The 11,216-nt window shown below is 39.8% G+C and overlaps 1 protein-coding gene across 1 annotated transcript; it reads left to right on the top strand.

The window, feature by feature from the left end:
- Window positions 1-4,624: 4,624 nt before the first annotated feature.
- Window positions 4,625-7,743, top strand: LOC125297975. Its single transcript, XM_048248578.1, has 4 exons — window positions 4,625-5,828; window positions 6,031-6,339; window positions 6,729-6,792; window positions 7,431-7,743. Exons 1-4 carry the CDS (start codon window positions 5,663-5,665, stop codon window positions 7,495-7,497), a joined length of 606 nt encoding a protein of 201 aa, XP_048104535.1. The 5' UTR covers window positions 4,625-5,662; the 3' UTR covers window positions 7,498-7,743.
- The last annotated feature ends 3,473 nt before the right edge of the window (window positions 7,744-11,216 follow it).

Here is an 11,216-nt window from a genome sequence, read left to right as displayed (position 1 = left end):
AGAGTTCAAAGAACGACAGGTTAACGAATATCCTATGCTATAGAAAACACGACTACATGGTTAGTGCCAAGTTCTTCTCTTCTGTTTTAGTCTAGCCTAAGTGAAACGAGTATGGTTCTCTGGGATAAAGCGAACCTTCCTTCATCAATGAATTTTGACGAGACATAACGAGCTGTAATCATTTTGACGAGACATAACGAGCTGTAATCATAGGGTGCTAACGTGATGAAAGCGCAATGTTCACGCCAGAATAACATTACCATAACTTGTAAACAATCTATTTCATGTAGACTGCAATTTGACCAGATGATAATTATTGACCAGATGTAGGCTACCCGAAATGCGCTAATTAAAGCCCACAGCATATAATAGCCTACCACCAAAGCGTGTTGAGACCTAATAATAATAGCGGCGTATTGTTACGTGGTAGCAAATCATGTTATCAAAGAAATAGACGTAATGTAGGAATGCACACAGATATATTGCAACAGGTAGCCTAATGGTGTAGGCCTATCTGACGAAGGCCTGAGTGGTTGGAACGTCGTACTTGTACACTGGGCGCAAAGAAGACTATCCTTACATTTTTCCCTTTGCAACTGTCAAAGAAATTAATTTGTTTGCTGTGATTTCCTGTATTCTGGTGCATTTGGCCAATACTAAATTCAATCAGACTCATAGCCTACATCCTGATTTGTTGATATTGAGGCAATGATTCCATGCAAAGGCTTGGGCTTCAGGGCCCCCTGACTCCTTGGGCCCCTGGGCCTGGGCCCGGTAGGCCCGTGCAGTAATCCATCCCTGCATCAGATGGCCTAAAGATTAGGCCCCTCTGCATAGCATTCAGTGATTTGCATGCAGTAATTTCAACACTGACCTTGATCTAGCCTAGTTTGGATATTTAAAGCTACTTTATTGCCAAAACACAACACAATGTAAATGAACAATAATGTAAAGGACTTAATCACACAAAGTAGTCCTACTATTTTACTGACTATAAAAAATAATAATTATGTAGGAAGTTTAGACCCCAGAATTGACCTGCACACTACAAAAGTGCACCGAATTCAACACAAATGACTCAAAAACTTGGAGGAGGTATGAATCCTTTCTTTTCCAGATATCTACTTCGCCGTAGTATCGTATCACTATCGAGCATCATGATATTTATGGCAGGTATCGTATCAAAGTCATAATTTTGGTATCGTGACAACACTATTTCAGACATGTATACGTTAATATGCATAACGGTGACTGGAAAAAATATATTTTTGTTTATTGAGAAGCTGTCTCTTTTTAAAAGTACTGTATCTAAAATCGTTTATATTTTTTTGTATTAACAAAAACTACAATACAGCCTTAAGAAAGTCAATTCCATTCATTGATGTTTCTCAAACTGTACGCAAAACTTTTCTGTGTACTGTAACATTAACATCAGTTTTTGTTTTAACATTGTTAAGATATTTTGTATGTCAATACAGTTTTCAGGTGTTGTTGGGGGCTGTTTGATGTTTCATGTCATAGCATATCTGTATGTGTGCATGCCAGTCTGCCATACCAACCGTGCCTTTTTCCTGTGGCTCACACCACATATCAATAAAACTTTGCCATCAAGTCGATCACTTTCAACAGTCTTTACTACTGATGAGATTACAAACGCACACAGACACACACTCACACATATTTGTCACATACAGTAAGATACAGTTGTGAGAATAAGTTCACACACCCATGCTAAAAGTTAGATAGATAGATAGATAGATAGATAGATAGATAGATAGATAGATAGATAGATACTTTATTGATCCCCAGGGGAAATTCAAGGTCTCAGCAGCATACAGACAACACAAACACATTCTTTAACAGCAGAAAGAGTAATTAAAGTATATAATATAAAAACACAACTAAGCAATAAGGACAGTAAAAGATAAAGAATATGCTAAATATACTAAAATACAAATTATACTAACTAACACTTAATCTAAATCAATTCTAAAAACAGTATCCACATAGTGGTGATTAATCAATCAGAGGCGCTTGCAATGACTGAGGCAGGGACTGAGCCTGTGATTCTCTGTGCATAGTAAGGTATGGTAAGGTGCTCTAAGGTGCTCTGTGTGAATGAGTGTCATGGTGGTAGTGCAATGGTGATAGTGGTCATGGTGATAGTGCAAATGAGTAAGTCCAACAGTGCAACAATGCAGAAATAAAGTAAAGTAAAGTCTATATATCTATATATTTAACTATTTAAAGAAAATGTATAAGTGTGGCCACAGTTCGGCTGTGGCACGGAGGGGGGGTTATGCATGTGCTAATGTGCTAATATAGCACGCAAACAGTGAGGCATAAAGACAGTGGTAAAAGTGGCTAGTGGACAGACAGTATCCAAACATGGAGGGGGTGAAGAGGCAGAAAGACTATACAGAGACTATACAGTTCAATGGCCCTGGGGACAAATGACTTTCTCAGTCTGTCAGTTGTGCAAGGCAGTGAGTGAAGTCTAAAGTTGACTAAAAATAGGAATACAAATTCATCTTTTGGAAATTGATCTTAATGCCTTAATTAAAAAAAATGAGGAAAAATCCAACGTTTAATGACACCAATTTTCTTTGTGTATGAATAATGTATCGCAAATAAATACAGGTTCTTCCTTAAAAGATATGGGTAAAAGATGTAGTTAGTTAAGGTACTTAGAAGACGCTTTTATCCAAAGTGCTTTAATACTAAAAATGCAAAGACTACTTCAAGCCAAAGGAAGTAGTGACTGTAAGAAACAAAACTGGTTTTACCTCCATGCACAGGAGTTTTAAGAGTTTTAAGATAAGTTTGTTTCCCTTCAAGGTTGGATTTGTCCTCATTGTTTTCAACGTGGGTCTAAGATAAATGTTTTTAGTCAACTTTACCAGCCAATAGATATGGAGGACACTGTATATCATGCAATAAAAAATAAAATATAAAAGTAGCTTAGTGTGAGAATGAATGAACACACCCAAACTAGTCTTGAACATAAAGCACAGGAGTTTTATTATCAGATGATGTGCTGGTTTTTCCCTCAGAAATGCCAACACCCAAAGCCAAATGAATGCTGTGAATTGTGTCGTGTTGCCAGAACTATGAGCACATCATAAAGTTCGTCCAGTCAACATGAGAGTTTTGTTGCATCGCTCATAAAAGAAGTCAACACAATGCCTGCTTCACCATTCCATTAAATAATCCCCACAGTTGGTTTACTGCACCTTATGACACGGCTCTTCACAATGCTAGTAGAACGCTCCATTGACTTGAATGGGATTTCCCAACGTTCTACGGTGAAATAAATTCATGTAATTACCGCTGCAAACATATATTTACCTCTGTCAATGGCAACGGGTTTTGTGCTGCTGATCATATCACTCCGTATTCCGGTCAAGTATTCCGGTCACTTCTTGCATTAGAAATTCATTCAAAAGTGAAAGCAGACGGTTGATCAGCTGTGTTCTAAAGAATGTTTGATTCAAGTTCAGCGTGTGTTGCGAACTATTTGTTTCTCAGCAAAAGCCACAACGAAACGGTAACAAACTAGATGTACCGCAGAGCGGTACAAAATATGACCACCGCCCAGTCCAGCACATGTTTTCCACAAAATAAGTCACGCTGAAAGGCATATATGATTCTAACTGTCTCACTGAATTGCATTATGCACACTCAATTCTCACTGGTATCTGCTAGACAACAAGTACCAAAACATGATTAGTTCATAGATTTCACATGTAATATACATTTTATACAACCCCACCCCCATCTTGCCTGTTCATAATTCTGAGAAATTCTTGAATTGTGTGCATGTGTGCGTGTACATGTTTATGTTTATGTGTGTGTGGGTGGGTGTGTGTGTAAGTGTGCATGTGCTTGTGTGTTTGCCTGTTTATGTGCCTGTGTGTGTGCATGTGCATGCATGCGTATATATGTCTACTGTGTGATTATGTGCCATACGTAGGATTACTGTGAATGTATGTGTGTGTGTGTGTGTGTATCTGTTTATGCACATGTGTGCATATGGAATGGGTTTACATGACCCCTGGAGGCAAACATATGCAAAAAATTGGTCATCCTAGGCCCTACGGTTCTCAAGATATTCACAGAAAACTGTCTCCTTTCAGGGGGTCCAGTCCAGCGGGGGGGCTACAGATCAAAACGAAAAGCAATGGTTTCATGCTATCCATGTGGGGTTACATGCCCACCAAGTTTCGTGTACCCCGGTCTTTCAGTGACCCAGGAATCATTGTTGGTGTACGGTTACTAAATGTACACATAAATTATTTTATTGTAAGGCCCCCTGTTACAACCGAGGGTTCACCCCGCGACCCACAAATGCAAATTCCGCGAATGCCAAAGTCAAACGCGAAAACCAAAAGCCAGCCTACCTAATTTACCAAGATAGCTTGTTAGTCTAGGGGGTTTAACAATAGCTAGCTAAATTGAGCCCTCAGTGTAACTTGCCCTGCGTGTATGTAGTAACTTGAGTTGGGAGTCTATATCAGTGGTGTGGGTTTCCCATTATGGGAAAATAAGTCCCTTCAGGGCGAAACAAGACCCCTCCGCTGGCGCGTCGGGGTCCGGTTCGTCCTGTCGGGACTTATTTTCCCCATAATGACCGGCATTCTATACATTATTCCTTACCTGTGTCATGTTGTACAGCCTTGGCACAATGAATTTACAGTTTTTCTTCATTTGCTTTCATGCTTCTGTCAACTCTAACATCACATTTTCAAAACAATTAACACACAGTCTTAAACAAAAGCAGTCTGGCCAAAATAACGCTTACAAAACATTTCAGACATGCAACAAAAGTTAAACATTCCTTCAAACAATGCACGTTCAACCCTAATTTTTGCGATGTCTGTGCCATTTCTTGAAAGTGTGCGTAGTATGTGTAAAAAGGCGAACAAGCATACCACAGCATGAATTATATTCTTCCCTCCAAACATGCACCTGTCATTGACCTTTAAGACCTAAAATAAGCACCTAGACTACACAAATTTGTACATTCAAGTACAGCTACTTGTCAGTTGTCATTGACAGACCTACAGTACACACCTGGACTTGTCACCCTTTGTATTGCCCTTTCACAATATAATAGAGACAGTTCTTCTCTCAGTCATCAAAAGGTGCCTTTAGTCTCTTTGATCCATGCTTGCAAATTCTGTAACAACGCAGAGGTGGTATCTTTGAAAACATTTTGCAAAGAAATTTCACATCACTTCAGAGTTTCATAATAATGCAAACAATATCTGATGACTTCTTATTTGTTCAACTCAGTTAATCCAATAGAGTTTGGAGTATTTCATCAAGTGCATCTAGTAAGAAAAACTGTACCACCTCTCCTGTGTATATCTGAGATCTTAAACAAAAATCTTTTTGGACATTGTGAGGCTGTTCTTAATCCTGTGGGAAACCACATACCTGAAATCAAATACTCAATTGTTACCCAACACCAATGGGAATGTGTTAACAAAACCTGAACAACAAAACTGCTCAATAGAAGAATAGGCCCCCTCCCTGCCTCTCAACTGTGTATAAAGCACCGTCAGTCTGCCCCAGTTCCTCACACACAGCGACTTTTCCCCTTTACCTGCAGATCAACGGACAAGGAGTTTAAGGGACGGAAGCGTTGGCGTTGGGTGAGATGCTGGGGCTGCTGGCGGTGGCGATGGTCACGGCGCTGGTCGCTGGTCCGGCTGAGGGACAGTTTCTGACCAAGTGCGAGCTGAAGGCAGCGCTCGAGGACGCACTGTTGGAGGACAAAGGCGGCAGGAAGGGGGCGTTCAATCTGCAGGACCTTGTGGCCAAGCGTGAGTGTTGAACCTTTACTTTTACTAAGACTGATTTTAATGCTTCATGGATTGAGTTGATGTTCAATTAAAACATTTTTTTACTGCTTTGCTTAAAACTAGTAGTGACTATTCATTCTGGATGCATACATGCTGATGAAGTACATTTATATATTTATGTATAGCTGCAGTTTCTTATCCCATAATCTCCCCTCTTCCCCAGTCAGCAAAGCCGAGGTCAACCCGACCCTGGTGACTGTCATTCACCCCTCCAGGCCAGAGGGTGCGACTGAGCCGGCTGACAAGCCAGAGGGACCCGAGCCTGTGATTCCTCCACTGACCAGGCCGGTCCGGCAACCACTCCAACTGAGGCAGCGGGCAGTGATGGGCAGCAGAGGCTGCATCAAGATACGGTTCGGACGGTGGGTGGTGACAATATGCATAAGAGCAGAAGAGGCGCGAAACAACCCGTTGAACCCGTTGAGCCCATTGGATACACCTTCACTTGAGCTATGCCAGATGCGCTGCAGTGGTGAGTTTTTTTGGGGGGGCGGGGTTCTTCTCCCATATTGGCTAGGATTGGATACTTTAATGTATTTTATTGATTACTGGTAGGCAATTAATTGCCATCATTTCTTTGAGAATTGAGATTGCAAACATACAGCACCTTCCACACTGCGTTTTTGTTACAAATATTATAGAGATATTCTTTTTTCTCAGAATAAGTTTGTTTCCCTTCAAGGTTTTCAGTGTGGGTAAAGATAAATTGACAAAATATATTTTTAGTCAACTTTACTAGGGGTACCCAAACTGGCCTTAAACATAAATCAGTCATGACTATTTCACCAATGTGGGATAAACATAACTACAACTGTTACAATCACTGTTTTTACTAATTCTGAGTTTTGTTTTTCCTCATAGATTTGATGGGCATCAGGGATGACATGGCCTGTATGAAGGAACTGAAGAGAGACCAAGAAAATATGTGAGGAACTGAATTAAAACAAGCAAACAAACAAACCAGCAAATAAATAGATAAACGCTATAACCACTACTTCTAATAATAATACTAGTAATAAATAAATATAAATAAATAAATAAACAAACAAATAAACAAATGAATACTAGTAATAATAATAATGATGATGAAAAAATATTATTATTAATTACACACAAAACATTGGGTGTCAATTATTATTATTATGATGATGATGATTATTATTATTATGATTATTATTATACACAAAACGTGTGTCATTATTATGAATAAATTATACACAGAAACATTGTGTGTAAACTTCTCAGGTAAACACACACACACACACACACACTCTCATCGTGAGGGCCAGAGGGTGAGTAGAGACAACCATTTCAGATCGAGGATTAGAATCTCTCAATTTGGCAGTTATTGGAAAAGCTTATTTTGGTCTTTTTGTCATATTTTTGCTTGCACAAAAAATTCCTGATATTTCTTGTGAGGGTTTACGTCACAGTCAGTAATATTTAACCACCCATGCAAGTATTACTATAACCTGGAAGCCAGCCCAAACTAATCCAGCCCACAAAATCTATCTATCTATCTATCTATCTATCTTCTCCTGACTGTCCATATTGTTCTTGCAGGATGGCCAAAAGGTTTCCACAGAAATGCTCCGTTGTTCGTTCTGACTACTTCGACGAGTGCCCCTGAGTGAACATGCGGACTGGCTGGAGACCTATGGTGGTATCCTATGTAGCCTTTCCCTACCCACTTCTGTCACTCAACATATCCACTATTAGTTCTAATGTCTTTTTTCTGCCATGAGTAAATGTGACCTTGTGAAATTCTTGAGCAATTCAACATTTGGTAACATAATCCAGTCAGTTGTTGGCCTACCAACACCTCTGCGGATTCTGCTCTTTTAACACATGAATAAAAAAGAATAGCTTCACAAAACAAATGTCTTGTTTGTTCTTGAAACATTTATGATCATTTTCCACACACTTTAATGGGAAGTGTTCAAGTGTTGGGCGGCACTGAGCTTTCTACAGGAAAGACTCCCATCTCCTGAAAGAGCCATGGCCTGAGAAACAGAAGAATGATACTATTTAATAAGTCGTCAAGAAATATTTATTTGTAATCACAAATCACAATTATGTTGGTGTGTGCATGGTCTGTTGGTGTTGGTTGATTGTTTAGTTTTATTGTTTTTTTATCGTAATTATTATATTGTCATAGTCATAGTTCACGGCAAGTTCTTATGAAAAGAAAGTTATGTCATTTCACAAGTTACGGGTTGTCACAAGCTGTCAGCATGTACAAATGGAACGCATAATTAGTCCCTCATTTTACAGACCATTATTTTATAACGATGAGAATCTTTAGAGAACTTAGAGGAGAAATCCGGCAATTTTCCACATAGATCTTCGTTTCTCGAAGTCACCAAGTACTGTCGGAACAAAAATGAAAACAGCTACAGCACTACACTCTGGGGGCATGTACATGTCCCCACAGCGTAGTGATATAGCTGCCTGGCTGTGTTAGCTGCTGGCTGTGTTAGCTGCCTGGCTGTGTTAGCTGCTGGCTGTGTTAGCTGCTGGCTGTATCAGGTAAAACCTATTGTTTTCGTTTTTTCTGTACCGGTACGAGAAAAGGAGATCTATGTGAAAACTGGCCGGATTTCACTTTTAATGGGATGGCTACAGCTCTGTTTAATGTGCACACTACTGTACACACCTAGCAGTATACTATTTACTCTTGGGATCATGCAATATAAATAGACTGCAACCCAATCTGGACATAAGGACAATATACTGTAACTGTATTCTGACACTACTGTATACTTATACACCACTTGTACACTCACTCACCATGTTGTGAGTGAGTGTACTGTATGTGATATGGCCAGGGCTACTGTGCAGGTCTGAATGCTACATGTATGGCTGCTACTGCCGCTCCTGCACTCTTAGCTTAGGCTACTGCTGATTGAGTTTGCTTGACAGACCGTGTGTTTGTTTGTGTGAATTGGACAGCATGTTTATGAATGTATGTGTGTGTTTGTGTTTGAGTATGTTAATTAAACAGCAAGTTTAATTATTTTGAATGTGTGTGTGTGTGTGTGTTAATTGGATAACATGTTTGTGTGTATGTGTGTGTGTGTGTTTGTGTATGTTAATTAAACAGCATGTTTTGTGTGTGAGAGACAGAAATAGTTTTGTGTGTGTTTGTTTGTTTGTTTGTTTGTGTTTGAGTATGTTAATTAAACAGCATGTTTTTGAATGTGTGTGTGTGTGTTAATTGGACAAGATGTTTGTGTGTGTGTGTGTGTGTGTGAGAGAGAGAGAGAGAGATAGTGTGTATGTGTGTGTGCATGTGTGTCTGTGATGTGTGTGTGAGATGTGTGAGCGAGTGCTGCTGCTCCTGTTTGAAGCGCCTCCAGAACTAGGTCAGGTTTCTGCACCACTTCCATCCTCATCTGATCACCCTCCCTTGTGTCATTGCACCCGCAGCGAGACAGGGGGCGCCAGTGAGCTGAAATAGGCCGTCTGACTGAAAAGGAGGGAGGGAGGAAAGGAGGAGGAGAAGAGGATTGAGAGAGTGAGAGAGATGTTGGATCAGGCAAGTGCCAAAGGCAATGCAGCATGGCACATTAGTGAGGACACCTGTGGGTTTGGGAAAGTCATTGCAGCAGTGAGATGGGTGATATGGGTATGCTGTAGGGCTGCAGATGATGTAGCTTATCTAATGTGTGTGTGTGTGTGAGAGAGAGAAAGAGAGAGCAATCTGCCATGTGTGTGTGTGAGGGAGAGTGTGCAATGTGCCGCAAGTCAGAAGCAGGTTCAGCTCTCACTGCACTCTCTCTCTCTCTCTACATTTCACCTCCATCCTCCTCACAAACTCTAAAAAATGTTGGGTTAAATATAACCCAAATATAACCCAGCCGCTGGTTAACTATTGGACCAACACCACATTGAGTTATCCTAACCCAATGGTCTGGGTACATTATTAAACCCAGCAGATTGGGTATGATTCTAACCCAAAACGCTGGGTAATATCAACACAATGTTAGTTAAATTGGCACAATAGACTGGGTAAAGGGTACACTGGGTAACCAATGTGCTGGGTTATAACTATATAAATGTTGAGTAAAATTCACACAGTTTATTGGGTATAGATTCAACCCAAACCACTGGGTTATATCAACAGAACTGCTAGTTAAAATTACCAGTTGTCGGGTTTTCTTAACCCAGTATTTGGGTTGCATTGAGAGAAAATGGGCAACAAATAGCATGCAATGAAATAAAACAGTTCGACATAATTATTTATGTTTACTTTATTTTTGTATGGATAGCCTACTCTAAAAGCAGCAGCAGCATGTAATAAGTTACTTCCATGAAGACAGCTAGATTCCTTGGTCCATTTGGGGGTCAGCCCTGTCAATCAAAGAAAGAAAAATAGTAAATTAACAACTGCTATTGACAGAACTTTATATCAAGACTTTCACGAACCATGATCAGTGAATAATGTTGACAAACATTAAAAATCCGGAGACAAAATATTAGCGTAATACACTCGAAAACCATAACCACCTCATGGAGTTGGTTAACAGCAGACTGACAAACATACGTTTAGTAATGTTAACGTTAGTGGCAGTGATAGTTCTACCGTTAGCTAGCTCATGTTAACACATTCAGTTAGTTAAATTCAAGTTGTCTGTAACATTAATGTTACCACCAAAAACCACCCAGTAAGTTACATGGCTATAATATGAAGCTACCCTGAATGAATTAATATGTTGTTTGGCATGATGATTACCGTATGTGTGAAGAGACTACTTCGACTGTATACATTTGCTGACACACATGCTGCACTACCACGAAGCATTTAATTAACGTTAGCATACCAACCGTCTGCTAACGTTAACCTAGCCAGCTGTTGGTATGCTAATTTTAGTTCGTTGTAAAAGTTTGTTTTGTTTCTGTTCAGCAGTTCATACCCAGTGAACACAGAACTATGTTTTTAAGAGTCTGGCTTTGTGTAGATTTAACATTAACATGAGCAGTAATTGTAAGTTAATGTTAGCTAACGTTAGCTGGCTTGAATGACACAATTCTTAACCTGCTTAGGCTGAACGAAATTGGCAGGCAGAATATCCATTCATATCACGAAGGGTATCTCTTTGTGTACTTTTAAAATCCGTCTGAATAATAATAATAAAAAAAAGTTAAAAGCAGATACATACCTTCCAAAATCGCCTGATTTCCACTGCACAGCTGCTGGACTGCATGGACGGTTGAAAGAATAACGATTTCCCCGAACTCTCAAATAACTATGCAGCTGTGTTAAAGTTACCCTGGTGCTGGGTAGTGTGCTCACGTCAGGTGGGGGAGAGGAGGGGGGCTGTCCTAAACTATCAACCCAACAAGCTG

Source organism: Alosa alosa, chromosome 7 (assembly GCF_017589495.1).
Source record: "Alosa alosa isolate M-15738 ecotype Scorff River chromosome 7, AALO_Geno_1.1, whole genome shotgun sequence".
NCBI classification, from domain to species: Eukaryota; Metazoa; Chordata; class Actinopteri; order Clupeiformes; family Clupeidae; genus Alosa; species Alosa alosa.
Note: the sequence above shows the minus strand (reverse complement) of the source record. Positions and strands in the feature narration are given on the sequence as shown.

What these genes read in the sequence shown, in the direction of transcription:
- LOC125297975 (XM_048248578.1), top strand. Translation starts at nt 5,663, where the DNA reads ATGCTGGGGCTGCTGGCGGTGGCGATGGTCACGGCGCTGGTCGCTGGT. An exon ending in GCAGGACCTTGTGGCCAAGC is followed by an intron (nt 5,829 to 6,030) that starts GTGAGTGTTGAA and finishes CCTCTTCCCCAG; the next exon opens with TCAGCAAAGCCGAGGTCAAC. An exon ending in ATGCCAGATGCGCTGCAGTG is followed by an intron (nt 6,340 to 6,728) that starts GTGAGTTTTTTT and finishes TTTTCCTCATAG; the next exon opens with ATTTGATGGGCATCAGGGAT.